Source organism: Trematosphaeria pertusa, assembly GCF_010094035.1.
Source record: "Trematosphaeria pertusa strain CBS 122368 unplaced genomic scaffold BU26scaffold_1, whole genome shotgun sequence".
In the NCBI taxonomy this organism is placed as follows: Eukaryota; Fungi; Ascomycota; class Dothideomycetes; order Pleosporales; family Trematosphaeriaceae; genus Trematosphaeria; species Trematosphaeria pertusa.
In genome coordinates, this window is record NW_022987212.1 from 3,748,238 (window position 1) to 3,769,586 (window position 21,349).

At 53.1% G+C, this 21,349-nt stretch overlaps 8 protein-coding genes across 8 annotated transcripts; 3 read left to right on the plus strand and 5 right to left on the minus strand.

Moving 5' to 3' along the window:
* Positions 1-26: 26 nt before the first annotated feature.
* Positions 27-975, minus strand: BU26DRAFT_32556 (uncharacterized protein). Its single transcript, XM_033822117.1, has 2 exons — positions 647-975; positions 27-597 (listed from the first exon to the last, which is right to left on the minus strand). The coding sequence occupies exons 1-2, from the start codon at positions 665-667 to the stop codon at positions 160-162; spliced, it is 459 nt and encodes a 152-aa protein (XP_033691951.1). The 5' UTR covers positions 668-975; the 3' UTR covers positions 27-159.
* A 1,145-nt stretch (positions 976-2,120) lies between these two features.
* BU26DRAFT_513683 (uncharacterized protein) lies at positions 2,121-2,784 on the minus strand. The gene has a single exon (XM_033827676.1). The coding sequence runs from the start codon at positions 2,578-2,580 to the stop codon at positions 2,335-2,337; it is 246 nt and encodes an 81-aa protein (XP_033691952.1). The 5' UTR covers positions 2,581-2,784; the 3' UTR covers positions 2,121-2,334.
* Positions 2,785-3,197: 413 nt separating this feature from the next.
* BU26DRAFT_558377 (uncharacterized protein) lies at positions 3,198-4,574 on the plus strand (the record flags this gene model as incomplete). Its single annotated transcript, XM_033832557.1, has 2 exons — positions 3,198-4,149; positions 4,204-4,574. The coding sequence occupies 2 exons, from the start codon at positions 3,198-3,200 to the stop codon at positions 4,572-4,574; spliced, it is 1,323 nt and encodes a 440-aa protein (XP_033691953.1).
* Positions 4,575-4,875: 301 nt separating this feature from the next.
* BU26DRAFT_558378 (uncharacterized protein) lies at positions 4,876-6,532 on the minus strand (the record flags this gene model as incomplete). The annotated part of the gene is made up of 4 exons (XM_033832558.1): positions 4,876-5,534; positions 5,588-5,728; positions 5,782-6,201; positions 6,256-6,532. 4 exons carry the CDS (start codon positions 6,530-6,532, stop codon positions 4,876-4,878), a joined length of 1,497 nt encoding a protein of 498 aa, XP_033691954.1.
* Positions 6,533-7,289: 757 nt separating this feature from the next.
* On the plus strand, positions 7,290-12,758 carry BU26DRAFT_473544 (AAA-domain-containing protein). The gene is made up of 4 exons (XM_033825472.1): positions 7,290-8,430; positions 8,482-9,217; positions 9,376-9,586; positions 9,646-12,758. Exons 1-4 carry the CDS (start codon positions 7,711-7,713, stop codon positions 12,680-12,682), a joined length of 4,704 nt encoding a protein of 1,567 aa, XP_033691955.1. The 5' UTR covers positions 7,290-7,710; the 3' UTR covers positions 12,683-12,758.
* A 93-nt stretch (positions 12,759-12,851) lies between these two features.
* Positions 12,852-15,019, plus strand: BU26DRAFT_546141 (uncharacterized protein; the record flags this gene model as incomplete). The annotated part of the gene is made up of 3 exons (XM_033831814.1): positions 12,852-14,505; positions 14,561-14,940; positions 15,000-15,019. The coding sequence occupies exons 1-3, from the start codon at positions 13,082-13,084 to the stop codon at positions 15,017-15,019; spliced, it is 1,824 nt and encodes a 607-aa protein (XP_033691956.1). The 5' UTR covers positions 12,852-13,081.
* A 262-nt stretch (positions 15,020-15,281) lies between these two features.
* BU26DRAFT_599549 (MFS transporter) lies at positions 15,282-16,940 on the minus strand (the record flags this gene model as incomplete). The annotated part of the gene is made up of 3 exons (XM_033835108.1): positions 15,282-16,171; positions 16,225-16,697; positions 16,757-16,940. 3 exons carry the CDS (start codon positions 16,938-16,940, stop codon positions 15,380-15,382), a joined length of 1,449 nt encoding a protein of 482 aa, XP_033691957.1. The 3' UTR covers positions 15,282-15,379.
* A 283-nt stretch (positions 16,941-17,223) lies between these two features.
* Positions 17,224-21,207, minus strand: BU26DRAFT_473549 (DNA replication factor C, large subunit). Its single transcript, XM_033825473.1, has 4 exons — positions 20,993-21,207; positions 20,710-20,804; positions 17,851-20,661; positions 17,224-17,800 (listed from the first exon to the last, which is right to left on the minus strand). The coding sequence occupies exons 1-4, from the start codon at positions 21,074-21,076 to the stop codon at positions 17,455-17,457; spliced, it is 3,336 nt and encodes a 1,111-aa protein (XP_033691958.1). The 5' UTR covers positions 21,077-21,207; the 3' UTR covers positions 17,224-17,454.
* Positions 21,208-21,349: the final 142 nt, after the last annotated feature.

Below are 21,349 nucleotides of genomic sequence, written 5' to 3' on the forward strand. Positions count from 1 at the left end.
CAAGTAGATTATGACTTCAGACCAAGATGCTTTATAGGACGGTGGTCCTGAAAGAGACGTCAATCTCGACAGCGCCAGATTGGCTACGCCATGGTGGCTTTTTCCACGCCAAATTGCGGCGTGATCAGTAGGATGAATAGATTTTGCTATTATATCACCCTACTTACCATTGCAAATTCCAATCAGAGGCCGTGAGGTCAACCGCAGGAGGGCTGGCGGAGAACGTTCCCTTTCACAGGCTGGGAACGAGAGGTCAGAGAAGCGAGACCCCCAAAAGTCAGGAGAAAAGCAGGCGTTGGAAACAATGATCGTGGACTGACCATTTGGACGCATGCACGAGGCAGTGCTAAATAGGAAGGAGTTGGCGATGTGGCGTCTTGGGTGTGGCACTGCTTCAGCCGCAAATGCTGGCGTTCTGTTGACTTCCAGTCTCTTTACCTCTAGGCTATGACGTGATCCCGAATGAGCAAAATGCTCCAGTGGAAATGTGGTTTGTTCAAGTCGCTCACCCACTAACTGAGTGAGCACGGACGGCCGCCGCGGACTGTTGAGGGGTTCTCGACGACCGTGTGTGCTGATGGCAGAGGTGGACCAGATCTGACAGTATGAGTACGATAACAAACCTAATTACTCAAGGTAGACTCACTTTACCGTGGCGGAGGCGCATCTAGACAAGCTTTGCTCAACCAATCAAGATAGTTTCTTCCACTGCGAGCCTCATCCACGGCAACTTCCTCCAATATTTGCACTCCTCGTCGACATCCGCAAGTAGCGGGACGGCGTCGTCTTTCCAAAAGATGCCGCAAAGGTTGTCCGACTATGGCAATAGTTCGAATGCGAGGGGTTCCACCCGTTCGAAATAATCGTCCCCTCTTGGACAGGTACTTTGACGATACGCCGATTCCTAACGCTAACGCCGAGTAAGAAACCGCTGCCCTTCCCCAAATCGTGAGGGTCTTGATCCCAGTGGACCATTTAATAGACATGTATTCAGAGCTATAGTCGGAGGAGTATTAGCTGGGCTGTCAGTCTTGGGTGCCATAGCAATTATGCTATATTGGATCCGACCACGGTATCCGAGGGCCTCGCTGAGCAACGCACAGGAGGGGAAGGAAGGTCCTCCACGGCATACAGAATCTACTCTGCCCGAGGTTGTGACTGTGCATTCGGAGCCTACAGGATATGGAGTGCGGGGTTTGGAGGGGGCGTGGAATTATGTCAGTGAGCTGCCGGGGCTGGAGCCCAGCGGTATTCTGGGTGAAGGAAGATACGCGACGCGGTCGTCAAACGTATAGCGGTTGTCCAGCAGGGCTTTCTCTTCTGCTCTTTAAGTCATTGGCAAGGTTTGCAGCGACCTTGAATATAGCTATACATGCTCCTGATGCTGCCGTTCACCACGACGAGGGCGCGGGCAAGGGCTGCACATACGTCCATCAAAGAATCAGGGAACCCGCAGCCCAGCAGGCGGACAGTTGTCTGAGAAAACCTACGTTTAGAATCTTTATCGGACCCTGCCTCGGAACCACTATCGCTGTTAGCATGAGGATCACAGCAGTCTTGGGCCTGGACTTCGGACGCTCGAAAAGAGTCATTAAGGCAATGCATGACGAGTTCGGGTACAGTGAGCTTCGACTTACGGTGATGGTACTTGCAGGTGCTGAAGTTTATCTGGATAGCATCTTCTGCTTTGACGAAAAGGCGTTGAGCGGTTGGTGAAGATAAGTGTTCGCCTATGATAACCCACATGCAATCCTGAGGAATGGACTGGGTATTATGACAAAGATTCGTCGCGACGCGAAGGAGGATAGCGCACTGGTCTAGGGTGTGGGAATGACCGCTAACTCGAACCTAGCAACGGTTTGGGGCGTATTGAAAAGAGGGCCGGGTCACCTATTGTAATTGGGATCGTGTTGATAAGCGACACTGAATGCGTCCCGTATCGAAAGCCACTGGCTCCGCAGTATTTCTCGGTTTCGCGCTCGGCCCGAATCCTTGTCTGCTCTTTGAACGAAGCGTAGTATTGATAGCTTATCACTACGTTTCAGCCTCGTAGCGGAGCTGTGCATCGGGCTCTGAAACGGTGAAAGATTATTGAAGCTTCGTAATTATGGTATGACGTAGACAGCAATAAAGGCCATTCGTGTGCTCGTGATGTAAAGCTGGATCTTTCTATGCTGGGGTGTTGTACTGAGAACGTATAAGCTTGATCTTACTGAGCATGACTTTCGCCATTACTCGAGTGATACCAGATTATTGAAATGGTTCTCTTCGTACAACTTCCCATCCTCTCCATAGGCCTTCCAGACCATGCCATGGAGTAAGCCAATAAACGAATCAACGCGTATCGGTTTCGTCCCGATTAAACGCCATTGGCAGCAGCATATCATGCTCCTTCGTAGACCCCGCATCCTGAAACATCCGGAAATAGTATTCTTTTGCCATGCGGTCCGATAGCCTCATTGGAGCTGCAGAGTGGTGTGAACACGAGTCGAAATGCGACGTATCCAAAGCCATGAGTTCGAGAACAATTTTCGCGGGTGTGCTCAGCCACAATGCTTCTGCTCGATAGATGAAGCGCATGCATCATTAACAGCGTAACCGTAGCCTGATGGTCAGGATATTGTAATCGCTGGGCTTCAGCCTTCGGGCGGAGGTGCGTGGTATGGCCGAGCAAGGAGAGGTTGACGTTTCTCGAGATTCGAAAGAATGGGCGATACTGGCACTCGAAAAGGGCAAATTTAGCACGTTTTCTCCGTATGCTCGTGATATCAAACCCAATGTCCGTATGCCGACTGAACACATGTCCGCCCGAAGGAAGCTGACACCTTGATTAAGCCAATTGCGCTAATCCCAAAACAGCCTAGCCTCCTCAATACGACCTGCCGAGTTCTGGTAACTCCACCTCGTTTCTCTAACCCAAACTCGCAAGGAGCGATAATTCCCACCAACCGTGGACTGGGGGCCGGACGCCTTTTTAATGCTGTGCATGTCACTAACCGGTTGGGGGCGGAGAGCTAGGGCAATCCCATGCGAGGAGGATGATCCGTGAGGCTGTGGGCTCGACTCAGCCGCACCGCACCACTATCCGTCTGACGGACTTTCAGCTAGTCAACATGGTGGCCTCTCGTCGCTTTTCTCTTCTCTTTCCCCTCTCTTTTTGAGGTTCCTCTCGATTTCGGGCGCATGTTACTTCCACGATGCCTGAGGTGACAACTTCTGACTGTAGTTTCAATCTGCTCGAGCAGACGGATATATGCGAAACGTATACGATTTCGATCGATGAAGAGTTCACGTCCACTTCTAGCGGACCAAAGTTAGGCCATGGCCCCGAAGCGACAGCAACGACGCTGGTCGACGGAGAAGGAGATACCGAAAAGGTACCTCAAACGTCGGTTCCAACCCCGAGTCTTGGGGGGCCATCTTCCGTGTTAGCCACGGTTACAGGCCAAACCAATGCTGCGGATGGACCTGTCGAGACTGCATCGCCTCTAGCGGCTCCAACCTCCAGTGGTGGCTCGAAAGGAATATCCAAAGGCGCTGTGGCAGGCATCGCTATTGCGACCGCGATTATCGGTGCTGCCATCGCATTCTTCGCCGCATTCATCCTGTTCAAACGCAGGAAGCGACCCACCGGACACCACTCACCGTACGGTTCTACGCCTGATCTGGTTGCTTACTCGAAAGTACCAAAGGGGCATACACCGTATGTCTCGGTATCGCAGAGCGCAGCACCGCCACCACCTATCGCAGCGGCAGCCGTACCCCCACCAAGACGAGATCTCGATCTCGCAACACTGGCCAATTCGTCCGACTTTCTAGCTGGTGTGTTACCTCCAGCGGCCGACGAGAGCACCGTGAAGAACAGGGTCGCGGCATTGTTCAACCAGGTCCAGCAGCACGTCGACAACTTTTACCGCGATGTACACGCGAGCATCACACCTACTATGGAGAAAGATCTAGCGAGGTTCGGAAACGAGGGAGCGAGCATAGCGGAGATGCTACAGAATTCTTCGATGCCTACTGCCGTCATTAAGCACACGCTCGCAGGCTACATTCTCAACATCGTATCGGCGGAGGGAGAAGATCAATCAACCTTGTTCCCTGCGGAACTTACAGGTATAAGAGAGAACGAGCAGTTTGATACACCGGGTCAGTGCACTCCAGCCAGCTCCCTTCGCCACCATTTCCTAACGTAAGATCCAGATCGCCTCGCAGCCTACGTCCTCTACAGGCGTCTCGCAGTACACCTCCACGCTCCCACACCCTCCACCCTTCAAACGCGCCAATCCGACATCCGCGAAGCCGCCGAACACTTCGCCCTCACATTCTTCCCCTGGGCGAGCCCCACATTCAACGAACAGGACAAAGACGAAGAGCTGGTGCAGATTATAAGTAGTGCGTTGGATCTAAGCATATGGTTATACGGAGAACCGTTCTTATACGAATTTGTATGGGAGGGCGTGGGCAGGAGAGGCACTGTCGTTGCGCCGGGGCTGGTACGGGCGACTGACGAGCGGGGCAGGATCTGCGAGAGGCCGCAGGTTCTATTAGAGCCGGTTGTTGTGGCGGATTGAAGATGGCATATTTAGCATTGGCATGAAATGAGCATACCCCCTTTTCCTTTTGCATTGGGCGTTCTGGGAGTCTTTTACGTCTCTTTATCCGCACGAGAGTCGCTTCACCATGGCGTTGATCTCACGGAGCGCGGGGTGGGAAATGATTCAAGTCTAAGCGCACCATTTCAAATTCAGAACCCCGCTATATGCAAGCTGTGACTAACAGCTAATACCCTAGAAGCTATTCAAAAGCTCGAACATGAAGATGAATAGGATGGATAATACGCGAACACCACCCCTGGCACACCCATCAGAGCGCTCACGACTCCGTGCACGACGTCGTAACCGTAAGGAATCCAGAAGGCTGTATCGCCAACCCAGTCCCAGTCCCCGCCAGACTCGTAATCGTCATCGTCGAATTCCAATTCGTAGGAATCGCAGAGAAAGGTCCGCCGGTAGGAACTGGCACGCCGGTCCCCGTACCGCTGATGGGAAGCGTACCATTTGAGCTTGTTCCGTTGCCGAAGTCAAAGTCGGGAAGGAGTACGATTGGGATGGCCAGGGGAAGAAGCACGGGAAACTTGGCCGCGACGTCTCCGGCGGCGGTCACGAGTGGTGGCAGCCAGGAGGAAGTGGATGAGGATCGAGTGGAGAGGGAGCTTGTTCGCGAGCCTGAAGGTGTTGCTGACGTGATGGGAGCGGAGGAATGAGTAGTGATGGGCAAGACGGAGCTGGCCTTACTCGATGGCGGCGGGGCCTGGCTTGAAGCTGGAGGAGCTTGAGTCGATGGTGCTGCTGCTTTGCTAGTCGCAGCCGGGGGATCATCTTCCACCTTGCTTGTTTTCGGCTTCGGCTTGCTCTTCGGTTCGCGGGCGTCTAGTTCAGGGAAGCGTCGACGGAGGCTGACTGGCGGACGGTCCTTCTTAGCGGTAAGAACGAATTTACCATTATCGATGTTGTAGGCGTTCATGTACCACCCTGTGATTGTCAGAACGAGGGAGTACCTGAGAAGGTTTGTAAGGATCACTTACCGCAAGCAAGGAGAGCATACGAATCGGCGTTTTGCAGACGGACGAGCGATGAAGGGCCACCGTGGCCAGTGGTGCCGACTTTGTGACCTGTGATTTCCTCATAGCCATACTTCTCGGCTTGGCCTCCTGGGTTGACGGGGACTAACACCCATTAGCATCACCCTAGAAACATCTTAGGATTCGATAGTACTCACAGGACTTTTGATCGGTCGCGTGCATCAGCTCATGCAAGATCATATAGGACAAGTATCTCCCGAACATGTCGATCCCTTGAGCAACGCTGCGAAGATCTTTATTCCGCCAGAATTCAACGTCCTTACTGCTATCTGCGGCCTTGAGAGCACCAACTGATGAGTCAGAACAGAGCACAATAGCCTCGCCGCCCGGTTTGTGCGTCTTCGCGTCGAAGAAGGGATAGGCGAAAGCTCGCTGGATGCCTCCACATGCACCGAGCGCGCTGCTGCGCTTCGCCGAGTCTAGCACTTGCACCCTGGCCTGCCTTCCATTGCTGTTATCGAAGTAGACTGTCTTTGAGGACTTGGTCAAGTGCTTGTCGTTGCAGTGGATGACGATATCGTTTCTGCGAAGTGTGCTTCGTACTTCATTGAACGTGGCTGTTTGAATCGATTAGTGACTACGCAGAATCTAACACAGCGCATATGACCTACCTTGAACCTTCCTCAGCACGAATACATCATCCTCGTTGGACGCATGGAGGAGGTCCTGAAGCAAGGTCCCCTGGCGCTTGTACTGCGACTTAGGAGCAGCACGCTTTTCAGCATATGTGACCATAGCTTCGACCTCCTCTAATGCATTGTCGACTTGCGACTTGTATGCTCCGGTGCAGCTGTGCGAATCAATCTTGATAGCTGCGGCGAAGGTGATGAGCTGAAGAAGGAAAAGTAGGCCGCATAGCGCGCCTACTGGCTTGGAAAAGAATGGCATAGTAGGAGTAAAGAGCGAGTGTTTGAAAAGAATGAATGTGAGATATGAAAAGGAAGAAAGAAGACGAAGACGAAGACGAAGACGAAGACGAAGACGAAGCAGAAAGAATGAAGATTGAAGAAAAGGACGACACTTTGCAGGCCGAAGGGTCTGAATATATCAGGAAGACTTTCCAGGATGTCTTCGCCAGGGCCACGAACATCTCCATGCTTCAAGTCCGAAGCGCTCATCATCCTCCATCAATTTTTCTTGGAAAGCACTCGAGTGCAGTTTCAAGTCCATTTTGTCCGTCATCCAGGGCCATTGGTACACCCACAGCCCAGCCGATCCAGGAAACGTGCGTTGCATCGTGCGGCACAGCGGACAGCACTACCGTCCCTCGCTCAAAGAAATCTCCGTATGCTCGCGCCAGCATTCATGCGGAAGGGTATCGCCCCATATGCGAAGAGGTGGACTAAGCATCGGACTTTCACCTTGGCGTGCTTGTGCGGGTGCCAAACGAACTCCGTGCGCTACGGACCTCAGCCCAAATAGCACAGCCGTCACGGCCTCCAGCCACGTCCATCGTTCATCATCAGATCAATGGCGGCCATTGGTGATTCGTGTCGTCTGGAGATATTCATTTGCCGTTGATACTCTTTCGAGGAACTGGAATCTGAAGGAGTCCATTTTCTGCCAATGCCAAAAATAGTTTAGCGTCTCCCACAGCTTCGAAACACGAAAGCTCACGAGGTCTAACTGCTCCATCCTGAGCCATCAAATGCGTCTCTTTCATGATCAAACACCTCCAGCTTATACGGTTGGCACTTTGAGCTGATTAAGCATCGGAATAGCGAAGCGCCATTCTCTGGGAGCCATGGAATCCAAGGCCAGGAGTGAGGTTAAACCATCGAGGCGCCTGCACGCCATGTTCTCATTCAGGACCTGTGGACATTTACGAAGCCTCCGGGAAGACTGCATCGATTTATGGACGAATGAATTGCGGCCGCTCAAAAGCGACCCCCTAATCAACGCCTCCCAATACTGGGCGTTTCAGCCTCGCGTAGCTGCCTAGACGCCCCCAGCCTCCGCTGTCTTCGTGCGGAATCCATCAGTTTCCCTCTGCTGTCCTTCCTTCGTCTTTGACTACAGTAACCGTCAAGACGTGCAACGACCTCATAGATGGAGTCGCGTCCGCAATGAAACTCCCCCGGCTTTTCACGTCCCGAAAAACACGTACAAGTACGCAGCCTACAAAACCCGCAGATACCACGAATATTCCCGAAGCCATCAAGCTCAACGACGATCTAGAAAATGGCGTTCTGATTGAGGCACCCTCCTTCACTGAGAATAAGGAGAAACAAGTCGAAATTCCGTCCTGGTTTCTCAACAACTGCGTCAAGACGTCGGAAGAATTAAAAGACCGTACCATTCCGATTATCGTCCTAGAAGCTGCCCCTGCCGGAGGTATCGACCCGAGTCTGGCGGCCAAGGAGTCCAATGCCATCGCTGGTGCCTTTGAAATCGAGTCCGTGGTGTATGAGGCTCTGTATGTCGTCTTGTCATCTCCTCTACCAGAGCGCGACTGTTTAGGCGGTGGACAACTAGGGAAATCGTTCAATCCAGTGCAATTCAAGAAGAATGCCGCGCTCCTTCGGATTCCAAACCAGTGCACAGGACGAGGAGGTCCATCGTTTCTCCAGGGCATCGTCGAATACTTCGCGAGGGAAATAGAGGCGGACTTGATCACGTTGAGCCTAGAAGACTTGAAGGATCTTGGTCAGCACATAGCAATTGCGGAAGGCATATTTATGCCTGAAGGAGCAGTTGAGTACATGAGTATGTATTGTGGTCAACAAGAGGGAGATAACTCGGGCTTTGCCCCGAAGGCTGTTCAATTTCCGAAGAGCAATCACAAGGTAAGTGGAGTATCGCGTTTTCATTCTATTGATTACTGATAACCCGCGTAGATTGAATCCCCTTTAGCTACAGTACTTCGCTCAGCACAGCTAAAAGCCGCTAGCAGGAACAGTTCAAAGTCTGAGCTTGTGTCTGCACCGCTTATCGTCCACATTCCTGAAGTCCACGAGCTTCCTTATAGCACCTTGAAGGCATTATGCGACGCAGCCGCGAACGAAGAGGGGCGCCTCAGCAATGTCCTCCTCATCTCGTCCACCACGACCTCTAGCTGTCAAGAAGATGACAATATTCTAAGATTGACGGGAACGAAGCCTGTGAAGAGAGCAATTCGTGTTGTCCCCGTTAGATGTCGAGCACAAATGCATCTCCTAGAGGTCGGTCCGAAAGGATCCGACATCTTTCTGCAGAGTAACGTTCGTGCGCTGCAGAGGAGAATCAGGCAAGATCTAAAGGATATATGGACACCCATGGTGGAGCCGTATACTACATGGGATTTCCTTGAAGGCTATACACCTTCCACACGTCTAGCCCGACGGCATCTCGGCGAAGAAGAGGTCGAGTGCCTCGCCGAACAAATCAACGGCAGTCTTGATCCAGAACATATTCGAGCAGTTATACTGGGCGCAGAGCGACGAGACGAAGTCCTTCTCGACTGGGGCGAAAAAATGTCGCTTGGAAAATGGGCCAACTTTCCCTCCAACGTTCAGGCCGCAATCCGCAAAATCGAGTATAATGAAGGCGATCTTACGTGGGAAAAGAAGTTTCTGGATCTCATAGTAAACCCCGGTAAGCGAATGATCTCACCAGTCCCTTCAGCCCTTGAACTTTCCTCCTTAGAGCTCATAGTTCTTTCTCGGCCCTTGCCCGCATTTCAGTGCCTATTGCGTTCAAAGGAAAGGGGTTGTATCTTCACACTGGAATAACTTCTTGCTGACGGCTCCAAGACACGGTTGAAGAAGGCTGGTCAGACATCGAGCTCGAGTTAGAAGTTAAGGACGCCATCGTGCAGATGATCGATCAGCCAGGCAATAAAGGACAAGCAGCGTATGGTATCCTTAGAAGAGGACGTGTTGGCGGCGCTCTCATATACGGACCGCCAGGGACCGGAAAGACCCATCTGGCACGCGTCTTAGCAAAAGAGTGCCAGGCCGTGATGTACGTAAGCTGTCTGTGGATGCCATCTTTAAGCCCTCCGCTAATTATGTCGATTGTAGGATCTCCGCTTCCGTTGCGGATATTGAGGATATGCACGTCGGGGAAACAGAGAAGGCAATCAAGGGCCTATTCAACCTTGGAAGGCTGTTGGCACCCAGCATAATTTTCATCGACGAGGCTGATGCTCTATTCCGCGCAAGAGCCCCGGGCGATCACACATGGGAGCGCAGTCGGACGAATCAACTCCTTACTGAGATGGATGGCCTCGTCAAGGTCAAGAGTCCGCCTTTCGTTTTGATTGCGACCAACTACCCCCGTCAGCTAGACCACGCTGTTCTACGTCGAACGCCTTGTCGACTACATATTGGGCTGCCACCGGCCGTAGCTCGACAGAGGATTTTCCGCATGAATCTACGTGAGGAGCGCGTTGATCAGAACATTGACTGGGGCAATTTGGCACGGATCACTCCTGGATTCTCGGGATCGGATATACGGACGATGTGTCTCCAAGCTGCGCTGATCAGCGAAGCTTCCGGGCTGAGGAAGGACGGCAGACGCGTATTGAGCAAGGCACATTTTGAGAAAGCGTTCCAACGAAGTGCTCCAACCGTTTCTAAAGCTGCACTAGCGCACATTCGAGAATTTGCGAAGGAGCATGACCCAGCTGCATGGGCCAAGATGAGATCCAGCGAAAGGAACCAGGAAGACAAGCTTGAGAACCTTGAGGCCGGTCACTCTGTTGGGTCATCGAACGCAGAACCAACACCAAGTAATCTGTCGGAACCTGTGTCGGAAGGGCTTGGGCAAGCCGTCCAGCAACCTACATCTCCGGCTTCGATTCGACGGGAGCCACCAAAATCCACGTCAGGCGGAGGAACAGAGACAATTCAAGCCAACTTCAACGAACAAGGGAGTGCAAGCGATTCGGCCACTCATAACGTGGCTTTTGCTTACACACCGTTAAAAGCAAAGAGTAAACAAATCCGGGTTTTATCGATTGAACCAGCAATGGAGAGTGACGATCCTGCAAGGCAAGATCCGATACGGTGCAGGCTAGAGAACGTCGATCTTGATGACTGCACCCCGTTGTATAGCCATCATGTCGCGAAACATAAAGAAGAGCTCGGTCTGCTGCCACAGGGCAAGCTCGCAGCATGGCATCTTACGAATCTAAAACTCCATGCCCAGCTAGAAGACATCAGAACAACAGCCCCAGACAGCAGAAAAATTCGTTCTTACGACACCTTTTCTCAGGTAAAAGACAGTTACGATGTCCCCTTGGAAGAGATCAATCCCCTTGTCGCACGTTTTACCTGGGGAGATTATATAGCGCTAAGCTATGTATGGGGCGATCCTAGTAACAAGGAGCACATCATCATCAACGACTGCAAGTTTGCGGTGACTCGGAACCTATTTGTTGCGTTACACAAACTGCGGGAATCTCTCGAAGTTCGCCAATTGGAGCTGAAGATCTGGATCGACGCTATTTGCATCAATCAAAACGATCTTATGGAGCGGGAGACTGAGGTTTCCAAAATGGGTCTCATCTACTCTGAAGCACTTGCAGTAAGAGCATGGCTCGGGCTACCGCAGCTGACGACACCGTCCGAGTTCACGAAAGCAAAGGACTGGCTTAACAGCGTCAGAGGATTAGGAGTACGACAGATCAAAGCCTCGCTGGTTCCAGATGCTGAGGCGGCACATGCACTCCGATCACTTGCCTCTAGCTCAGCGTATGCTCAGTACTGGACAAGGTTATGGGTTGTTCAGGAAATGTGGCTCGCATCATCCTTGCTATTCTGGTACGGTGACTGGTACTTCACCCCTGAGGATTTGTGTAAGCTCTACTATCTCTTCAGAGAGGGCGGCGTTAGCACTAGCTATCCCTTTCCTCTCGCGAGCAATTTGCCCGACTCTGAACTTCTGGATTATTTGTGCAGACCGCTTGCGAGGGTGAACTGGCTCCGAGAATGGGATAATGCTTTTGAAAGGGGTCAGCTGCCGATCTTCGACATTGTCCATCTAGCGCAATCCTCGGAATCGACGGACCCGCGCGATAAGGTATACGGACTTCTCGCCCTAATGCCGGAAGAGATTGCTAGGAGCATACGACCAAGTTACGCGCCGGATTTCAGCATTCGGGATGCCTGCGTGGCGTTCTCCAAGGCGTGCTTTCAGGAGACAGGCGACCTGTATGATCTCGCTCGGATTCGTGTCTCCCCAATACGAAGAACCGATTTCCCAACCTGGGCCTTCGATCTCTCCACTGGTTCTATCGACATGTCTCTCGGAGTACGGCATAAGCCTCACCGAGCGAATGCTCATCTCCACGGGGCCCCTATGTTCTCCGATGACAGCCTCATCATGTTCTGTGAAGGTGTCTTTGTGGATACGGTTGAGTCTCTCGCGGCCCCTTCATTTCGTGGAGACGGGACGGAAAGGGACCCTGAACCGGGTCCAGTATCGGCTGATACAGGCCCATACTTGCTCCCTGTTGACGACTCCTCCAAACTGGCCTTAGCTCGTGTTCTCTGCCATGACAGCGACTACGACTTCTCTCAAGGACCCTCCCTCCTAGACGTCCCCTGGATTCCAAAAGAGGAAGTCGTTCTGAATGAACCTAGCGGCATAATCTCCGGTTGCACCAAGCAGGATTTCTACGAAGTTGACGAAGGAAGATACTGGCCTATTTTCGCAGCATCCACCATTCTCGGCGTTATTTTCACCATGGCATTCTACATTAACGCCGACTTCATGATCCATGGCGTCCCGCTGAGGCATTACTTCACCTCGACAGAGGCATCTTGTCCGAATCCAGCAGCATACTTGAAGTTGCAGAAACCCGCTGCCGTCTTTCTTCGTGAAGAGCGACTTTGCGTAACACGACATGGGTTAGTCGGGATGGTGCCTAACTCTGCTAAGCTGGGCGATAGGATTGCCGTCCTGCTGCAGTGTGATATGCCGGTTGTCTTGAGGCCGAAAGGAGAGTATTATGAGTATATTGGAGCTTGCTTCGTGGAAGGCCTAATGAAGGGGGAGGCTATTGCGCGCATGGAGAAGGGAGAGCTGCAGCGAGAGAGGATTGCTCTGTGCTAGTCTAGTACCCGAGGCGAGTCGTCGAGGTATACCACCTATTAACAACGCCTTCTGGACGATCAGGCTCGAACATCCCAAATCGTGTTCGTTACCATTCGCTAGCATGGCACTTTCTTCATCGACCCGTTTGCCCCGCCGCCGTTCGAATATCGCAATAATCACGCCTTCATGCACGTCAAACGTGGTACCATGTGTTGTTTCATTGCTGTCATCCCCGTCTGTTGCGTACACGAAGGCACTTTTATTCCATTCTTCGTGGCATCACAGTCGTGCTCTTCACGAGGGAGCTTGTTCGTTGTCACTCAAACGTATCCCCCTTTGTATTCACGCTTTCATCAACCATTTTCAGTCACATCCACAGAGCCCTTTCCGGCTTCATAATGATTTCTTTGGGACACTATGCCATCGCCAGCGTCAGAAGAGACTCGCAAAGCGGTACAGAGTCGTATTCAGGGTCTTTTAACGGGACAGCATTCGCGACATCCCGAACTAAGCAATCTTAGCACAGGACGTCTTATATTAGAAGGCGTAGTCGAAGGAGTCAAGGTTTACCGACTGCACAAGGAAGAGGAAGCGAGGAAAGCCGGAGAACACTCTAAAGCAAAGGAAAAGATGACCTCTGCTGCCTTCAAGGGCTTATACAAGAAGCCCCAGCAAGACCATCGCGGAAGGCATCGAAGCAGGTCGCGCGAGAGTGAGCATGGCCGGGCGCATGAAGGGCATCGAGGGCGACATCGCAGCACTTCGCGTGGACGGCATGGCAGAAGCTCGCGCGATGATGACCAAGAGAGCCACGCAACCGGCAGCCTGGTCAGCGGCGCTACGAACCGCAATAACCAAGACCCGCACTACATGATGGCCGGCGGTGCCGGACCTGCAGGAACTGCGCCTCCAGATTCTCAATATAGATCACCTCGCTCCCACCATGGTAGCCACCAACGTTCCAGCTCCGAACCTCCGGCACGGAAAAGATCACGTCGCAGGCAAAGGTACGGTGCCGATGGGAGGCCTCTTGTCCTGGGTAGTAGGGGCTGGCGAGACGCTAAGCTGGGACCGCCTCCGAAGTACAAGTTCAAGTGGGGGCTGACATTTGGCTTCGGGACCCACGTCAAGAATATGACGAAATACCTTGAAGAAGAGAAGGTGCTCAAGGCAAGAAGGGCGGAGAGGAGGGCAAGGGGCACATTAGATGAGAGGAGAGAGGGGAGGCGGAAGAGGAGGGCTGAGGAGAAGGATGAGGAAAAGGAGATTGAAGGGAGAGATAGAAATAGGGAGGGGCACGGAGAAAGAGATGAAGCTCATAGGTCACATGGTTCAGAACACGGCGGCTCTCAGCGTAGGGAAAGAAGCGAAGCTAGCAGCCCACCACACTCTGGCAATTACGGTTCGCGACGCAGAGGAAGAAGTCCACCTCAAAGACCACCTCCTACTGCACCACGCTCCGATAATGGCAGTTCTCGACGCAGAAATGCTCAGAGCGAAGAGTACCAGCCCACTCCACAAAGTCGAGAAAGCAGAGGAGGTGGAGCGAATGAAGAAAGAAAAGCTAAAGCAGAGGCGAAAGCGAGGTCTCGTGGAGAGCAACTCGCCAGAAGCGAAGCTCGAGCAAGAAGCCCATCCGTATCTCATCACGACCCGCACGCGCATGCACACTTCGAGGACGACCCAAGAGTAAGGGACTTCGCCGTATCAGACCAGGCTTCTGTGAGGCATGCGAGCCCAAACCATCAAGCTTACAGGGAAACACGGCACAGCCGAGAAGTAGAAGACGAAGAACGTGCTCAAGCCCAAAGCGATTTTGGCGACCAGACTACTCAGGGCAAGTAACTCGTTTCCTATATATACCCTGCTTTCTAACGTACCAGGTGCTGCCCACAGGGATGCGTTAAGTTCGCGAGGCCCACCCCACGCATCTGAAAGTGACGAGTCCGACGTTATCAACAGGGACGCCGACCACGCGCAAGATCGCAACAACACCGCATCCACCATGGTAACGGATTGGTGGTCCAATCGCCCTGACACGCCTTCAGACGACGAGTCCATCGTTGTGAACAGGGATGCCGATCACGCACAAGATCAAAACAACACTGCATCGACCATGGTGACAGACTGGTGGTCGAACCGCAGTGACACGCCGTCCGACCGAGGTGAGCAAGACGACACGGGCTACTTCTCCGATGGCTTGGTCGAGGAGCTCAGAAGACGGACTGGGTCGGGGTCCGGCTCTGCAACACCAAGACCAGCCGGCTCGAGCGGAGGTGAGTAATAAATCCCTCTGCTTCAAACAAGAGATAGGCTGACTAACTGAAGTGGACAGGGGCACCACTGAATCGGTAGTGTCACCAAATACAGGTAAGCCTTCCGACTTTCTTTCTGAGTATCTTGTCTTGATTAAGACGAATGCGGATTGCTTATTTATACATAACAGAAGCGAGACCGCCTCCGTCGCGAGCAAGCAGTGATGGCGGGGGAATATTCACCAACTTCGCTGCGCGGATCGCGGATCCTAGCTGGGACTGGAAAAACTTTCGGCGCTAAGGACGAGATGGGAGAGATGATGATCATTGACTGTGGGATCAATATTGTCCCTGTTCCAAGCTCTGAGTCGACTTTCAAACTCCCCTCCTTGACTCTACTTATGACACTGAAGCCTTATCATGAAGGCGCATCAGCGGTCGTCCTTTTCTTCCCAGCCCTTCAATAAGCCCACACCCTCTCCCTGCCCGCAGCATCTCTCTCTCCCTTCTTATTCATCCTCCCATACCATACCCTTAGCCCAGCAGCAATAATAGCAACGAAGAAGCTACACCCCGCGCAGACAAAGTTCCCCGTCGGATACCCCTTGCCAGCCTCATCAGCACGCCAAATCCACTGTGCTATAATCTGACCCAGGCCCGCTGACGAGTTATGCAGGGCAATAGCCAAAGGAATAGTAAGGAAGCTCGGCGTATTGCAAGTAACCCAGTTCGTCATCGACGGCGCCGCAGGAAATGCGCCCGCGGCCGCGAGACAGAGACACCCGTAGCGCTTTACGTAGGCGTCGTGCGGGAGCAGACCTGCCGTCAGCCATCCGATGCCGCCGACAAGCGAGGCGAGGCTGATATGCAAGCCGCGGGCGTTGAAGTGGTCTGCCGAGTACGACAGGGTGATGGCGACACAGAAACCAACAACCCAGGGAGGGACGGTGAGGAGCTGGGCGTGGATCGAGGTGTATCCTAGCCCGGTGACGATCGTGGGAGTGAAGAAGGTAAAGGAGCCTTGCGGTACGACGTCCGCGATGTAAGCGACGTAGTGGCACAGCATGCGCGGATGGAAACACGTGGCGAGGATCTCGCGGCGCGAGCCGTGCGTCTGCTCGTAGCCGCCTCCTCGTTCGGCGAGACGGTCGATGGCGAACTGCTTCTCGGAGGCGGAGAGCCAGCGGGCGCGGGCGGGATAGTCCGGGAGGAAGAACCAGAGGAGGAAGGCGGAGAGGACGGTGATGATGCCCTGATTATCCGTGAGCGAAGAAAGGCAGGACTGCATGCCATCTGGGAACTTACCTCGATAATAAACAACCACCTAAACCCCTCCAAGCCAGCAGCCCCATTGATATGCCCAACTCCATACGCAATGGCGCCTCCAAACGCACCCGCAAGATTACAAAATGCAATCACCAGCGCGATCCGCACCGCCCTCTCATCGTGTCGATACCATATCGTAATGAGATACACAATGCCTGGGAAAAACCCGGCCTCTGCAACGCCAATGAAAAACCGCAGCACGACGACACTCGCATAGTTTTTCACGCCCGCAAACCCAATCGTCAGCGCGCCCCACGCAAATAGTAGGAAGCCTAGCCATATGCTAGGCCGGACGTAGTGCTTCATGACGAAGTTGGAAGGGACTTCGAACAGCGTGTACGCGATGGAGAAGAGCGTCACTGTGATGGCGTAGCCGTCGGCCGTCATGTGCGTGTTTTGGAGGAGATCATCGCCCGTCTCCGCATTTAGGACCTTGGAGTTGCCGATGTTGCCTGTGGGTGGTTAGAGAGGTTTTTCTGAGGGGTGGAGTGGGATGGGATGGAAGAGGTACCTCGATCGAGGAAGTTCAGCAGATAGACCCAGCAGCATAGTGGCAGGATACGCAAGTCGAGGCGTCGATTAAACTTCTTGTTGCGTTTCTCATCGTTAACATCGATTTCAGCACTCTCCCCGTCGTACTTCCTCTCTTCCTCGCTCTGATGCTCAAATTGTTGGATAGCTTCCGGTTTCTCCATCTTTCCGGATACAAAAGCAGGAGCTGGGTAAGTGAGAGAGTAGCAGGAAAGGAATCGCAAGCTTCAAAAGAAAAGATATCTCGGCGAAACCTGCGATCGGCGCGCCCGCCGATGGAGAACTGCCGAACTAAACGTTTCTCATCGGATGCAATTGACCCTAGTCTGCGGGGTAATCCGTAATCCAACGTCTATCCCCGCGTCATGGTTCAGAGACGTGGAGAAACTGGGATCACCATGCAGATCCCCCAACGTCTTGGCCTGCGGGATGCGGTCCTCCCCGAATGGAGCTTATTCCCGACGCTACACCTATCTGGCGCTCCGCCTACAGCTTCAATGCATGTCGATTGCAAATAGATACGCTATCCAGCTACAAACGCACTTTCTCCCCAGGATAGTCTCATATTCCAATGAGTCTTCCACGCTAGAACTCCAAGAGATGCTCGGAAAGCCACCATGAAATCCCCGCCAAATGTATACACACAAAACATACGCCGTCAATGCACTGTTACCCGGTTCACTTCTTCTTCCCCTTACCCACAGGAGCCTTACCCTTGCCCTTTCCCTTGGGCTTCACCTCCTCTTCGCTCTCATCCTCGTCGTCATCCTCCGCGGGTCTCTTCTTGCCCTTCGGCTTTGCTGGCTGACCATTCTTCTTCGCGGCTTTTTTCTTTGGCTGCTTAACGTACTTATCCTTAGAGAGATCTGTCTCCTCATCGTCCTCCTTGATCTCGTTCACGACCTCCTCCTCGTCAGACTCTTCGAGCGCTTCTTCGAGATCGGGCTTCTCCTTGACGGCTTTTTTTGGTTGCACAACGCTGGACGCTTTCATGAAGGGAAGCGGGTGGGACTGTTGATTGTATCTGAATGATGTTAGGTGATTGGACCCAATTAGTGAAAGGGAAGCACTTACAGCCTGGTAAATGTCGACTTCGACGCCGAAGCAATGTTGATCTTTTCCTGCGCCATCGGACCCACGCCCAGCTCCATGATCGCATCGAAATCATCCTTTGTCAAGAAGTAGCTGTCCATAAGCTCTATGATCTCCGGAACAGCCTCCTTTCCTTGCTCCTCCAGCCGCTTGACCAGTTCGGTCCAGAGAACAGGGATGTATTGTTGTCGAACCTCATGCCTATCGCCAGAGGAGCGTAATCGCATATGTGCCTGAATCTCCTTCACCATGCGTGTGAGTTTGCCTTGATTGCTGTTCTTGCCGAGCCAACTCGTGAAGCGCGTCTGGTGGCCAGCCATGCTACCAGCGACAAAGCTTGCCGGCCGAACGAAGCTGAAGACTGCATGCGTCGGCATCAAGCTCCAGTGTTGCTGAGAGCCGTGAATCATTCGGTCGACAAGGTCGCCGTCGCTGATGCTATCGGCAGCCTCAGACGCCAGCTCCAGCATCTTCATATTCTTCTCCTTGCCGCCATATTGCAGGGCGCCGATTGGCATCGTGCCAAGGTAGTTCTCCTGAAGCATGAGAGGGCTGAACTCGTGGTCGTTGAAGTAAAGCTCAATCTTCTCGTTTAGCGTCGCTTTGCTGCTAGCTGCGAACATGCCGCCACCAAGGATCTTCGACGTGATATCCCAAGGTTTCAGAATGACGTGCTTTTGCCAGTTCTTAGACATCTGCTTGCCCTTGTCGAAATCCATGGCTTCCTGGTCTAGCTTGGCTGTGGAGATCATGTTAACTACTTGACGAATATCCGCGTGGCTGCCCTCAATTAGAGCGTTGACAACTGGCCCAGGGAGCTTCAATCCTTCTCGGAAAGCGATGGTCATGATACGAGAGCGAATTTGGTCCACGGTCGGCCTTCGGAAAGGCAAATCGAAGGTAACATAATCAAACGGCTTCATCTTCGGTAGCCGCCTGTCGTTACAGATCAAGATCATGGGGATCTCTGTCTTCTTGCAGACTGCGGCAAGAGCTCCAACACCGCCTCGGTCGCCGGCAGACATGCCGTCCACCTCGTCCATAATCAGAACTAGCTTCCTCTTCGACGCCTCGACCTTTTTGCCGTCGCCAGCAAAGTAGCCATGTAGCGATGTCGTGCTGAGGACGCCTCGTAGGCCTTCTTCGACAAGCTTCTTGCTTCGAGTGTCACTGGCGTTGCTTTCAACGATGTCATAGCCCTCAAGCTTAGCGACGAGATGCGCTGCGGTAGTCTTGCCGATACCAGGAGGACCATGGAGCATGACAGCACGGAAGACACCGCTTCCATCGGGACCAGCAAGCTTGAAGCCTGTCTTGAGACTCTTCGGGAACCTCTGCAACCACCGCTGCAGCTTCTCCACTGTTGCCTTGTTTCCGCAAATCTGGTTGAGAGAAGTGGGAGCATACTTCGTCGTCCAGAGCCGAGAGTCAACAGTGGGATCTGCACTCTTGTTAGCAGCAGAAGTACCGGCAGAGGTAGTCTTGCTACCTCCAGCAGTCTTCGCAGCCTTAAGAGCCTTCAGCCTGGCCTGGTCTTCCTTCTCCATTTGCGCCGCCTGCTCTCTGATCTTCTCTTCCTCTTTACGCTGCTTCTCTTTGTACGCGGCCTGAGCCTTCGAGTCGCCCTTGTTGCCAGCTGCGGTCAATTTTTCAATGAGTGCTGTAACTCCATCTTCATCGATGGTTTTGATGTGCATGTCTTGAATCTTTCGCAGCTTGCTCGGGCCGGCATCCTGACCCAGCACAACGTAATCTGTTTTCTTGCTTGGGGCTCCTGTAACCTTTCCGCCGTGACGCTTGACGAGTTCCTGAGCTTCGTTTCGACCCCATCGCTGCAGGACACCAGTGAAAACGAACGTCAAACCAGCAAGGCAGGTCTCGCTACCAGAGGGCATATCGCCAGATCCACCAATAGGTGCTGCATCTGCATTGCCACCACCAGCAGCTTTCATTCTCCAGTCGAATTTTGTCGAGTCATCCTTTGGAGGAGGAGTGGGCGCTTTGACCAAGGGAATGCTATCGTAGATTGCTTGTATGTCCTTGCTTTCAGCATCGTCCTCCTTCTTGGCCTTCTTCTTCGCCGGCGTCTTCGCCGGCGATTTCGCTGGAGTTGCCTTCTTGAAACGACCCTTCTTGGGCTTCTCCTCGACTTCTTCCTCGTCGTCGTCAGACTCGGGTGTCTTCCGTTTCCGTCCAGCGGCCGAAGTCTTCTTTGGCTGGCTTTTGGTTGCGCTCTCTTCGTCGTCCGGCACAATGAAATCGTCGTCCGCATCAATGTCTTTCATATCGACATCCTCATTCTCAGGATCAAAGTCATCGTCTTGCTTGATCGTCTTCTGCTTCTTGGCTGGTTTCTTAGGTGTCCCACGATGGGGTAAGGCTATTGGCATATCATCGTCGTCACTGGCGGCGACTTCAACGTAACCGTCCTTCCTGCCGTTCCTCTTGAAGTTGTCTCCGAAGATATCGTCAGCCGCGTCGAGATCGTCGTCCGGGAACTCATCCTCGTCATCCTTCTCTGCATATGACTTAACAGGTTTCTTCGCCCGGGTAGATCCTCTACCATTGGTCGCCGGCGTAGCAGTTTTCGAGATCTTCCCATTTGCCTTCACCGGTGTTGCCTTGGGCGTAGCTTTCGGCGTCGAGTCGACGGGCTTCTTCTTGACGGGCTCGGATCGCTTCGGCTTGTTCTTGCTAGCGAAGAAGGCGGATGTGGTTGTTTCTTCGAGCTCAGGCGACGGCTCCTTCTTCACTTTCTTGGGTGGAGGTTTCTTGGGTGTGGTCTTCTTGGGTCTGTCCGCTATTAGCTTTACGCCAGTTCGCCGGGGATGGCTCTCTCACTTTACTTCCTCCACCTCATCATCGTCGTCCGAATCCTCCACTACTCGACTGGCTCGGGCAGGCTTCTTGGGCGCGGCCTTCTTCGCAGCAGACTTCTGTTGTCCACGGTTAGTCCCGGGTTGGGGTAGAGTGATGCCCTTGAAAATGGATTTTGTTCCGGTTCGCGGCATGCTGAGTGATGGAATTGGGAAGCTGCAGAGAGTGGGGAGAAGTAAACGAGTGCGGCGAAAATCCGAGCTATGTATAAAAGCGTCCTCAGAGCGCCAAATCTCTCTCTACGTACCTCATCTTTCTTCTGGCTGCCCTGACTGCCCTGGCTCGCCCGCGCTCCTCCACCGCCAAAGAAATTGCGGATATCCGCCGGCATCCCAAACGTACAATTAACCGCTATTGTACAGCCAACAATCTGGTCGCGAATGCAGTCAACGCAGCGGTGCTGGTTGCTGTTGTACACGGTGTTGATGTCGAGGGGTAAATGATGGGCGAAGACGACAGGCGACAGGCGACGGGAACGCGTCGATGACGGTCGCGAAATCACTTTAACACGGGGGACGCGCTTGCCTAGATTGGTCAGCCACACGTGCACCAGCCACATCTTGGCAGCAGAACTTCAACTCTGCTTCGTGACGCTTCAGAGCGA

Bases quoted from the DNA above. Each gene is read 5' to 3' on its own strand.
- BU26DRAFT_32556 (XM_033822117.1), bottom strand. From the start codon at position 667: ATGCGCCTCCGCCACGGTAAA. The intron at 598-646 runs GTGAGTCTACCT...TCATACTGTCAG, and splicing joins TGCGCCTCCGCCACGGTAAA to ATCTGGTCCACCTCTGCCAT.
- BU26DRAFT_513683 (XM_033827676.1), bottom strand. From the start codon at position 2,580: ATGCGCTTCATCTATCGAGCAGAAGCATTGTGGCTGAGCACACCCGCG.
- BU26DRAFT_473544 (XM_033825472.1), top strand. From the start codon at position 7,711: ATGAAACTCCCCCGGCTTTTCACGTCCCGAAAAACACGTACAAGTACG. The intron at 9,218-9,375 runs GTAAGCGAATGA...GACGGCTCCAAG, and splicing joins GGATCTCATAGTAAACCCCG to ACACGGTTGAAGAAGGCTGG. The intron at 9,587-9,645 runs GTACGTAAGCTG...TGTCGATTGTAG, and splicing joins AAAGAGTGCCAGGCCGTGAT to GATCTCCGCTTCCGTTGCGG.
- BU26DRAFT_473549 (XM_033825473.1), bottom strand. From the start codon at position 21,076: ATGCCGGCGGATATCCGCAATTTCTTTGGCGGTGGAGGAGCGCGGGCG. The intron at 20,662-20,709 runs GTGAGAGAGCCA...AATAGCGGACAG, and splicing joins GATGAGGTGGAGGAAGTAAA to ACCCAAGAAGACCACACCCA. The intron at 17,801-17,850 runs GTAAGTGCTTCC...AACATCATTCAG, and splicing joins AAGTCGACATTTACCAGGCT to ATACAATCAACAGTCCCACC.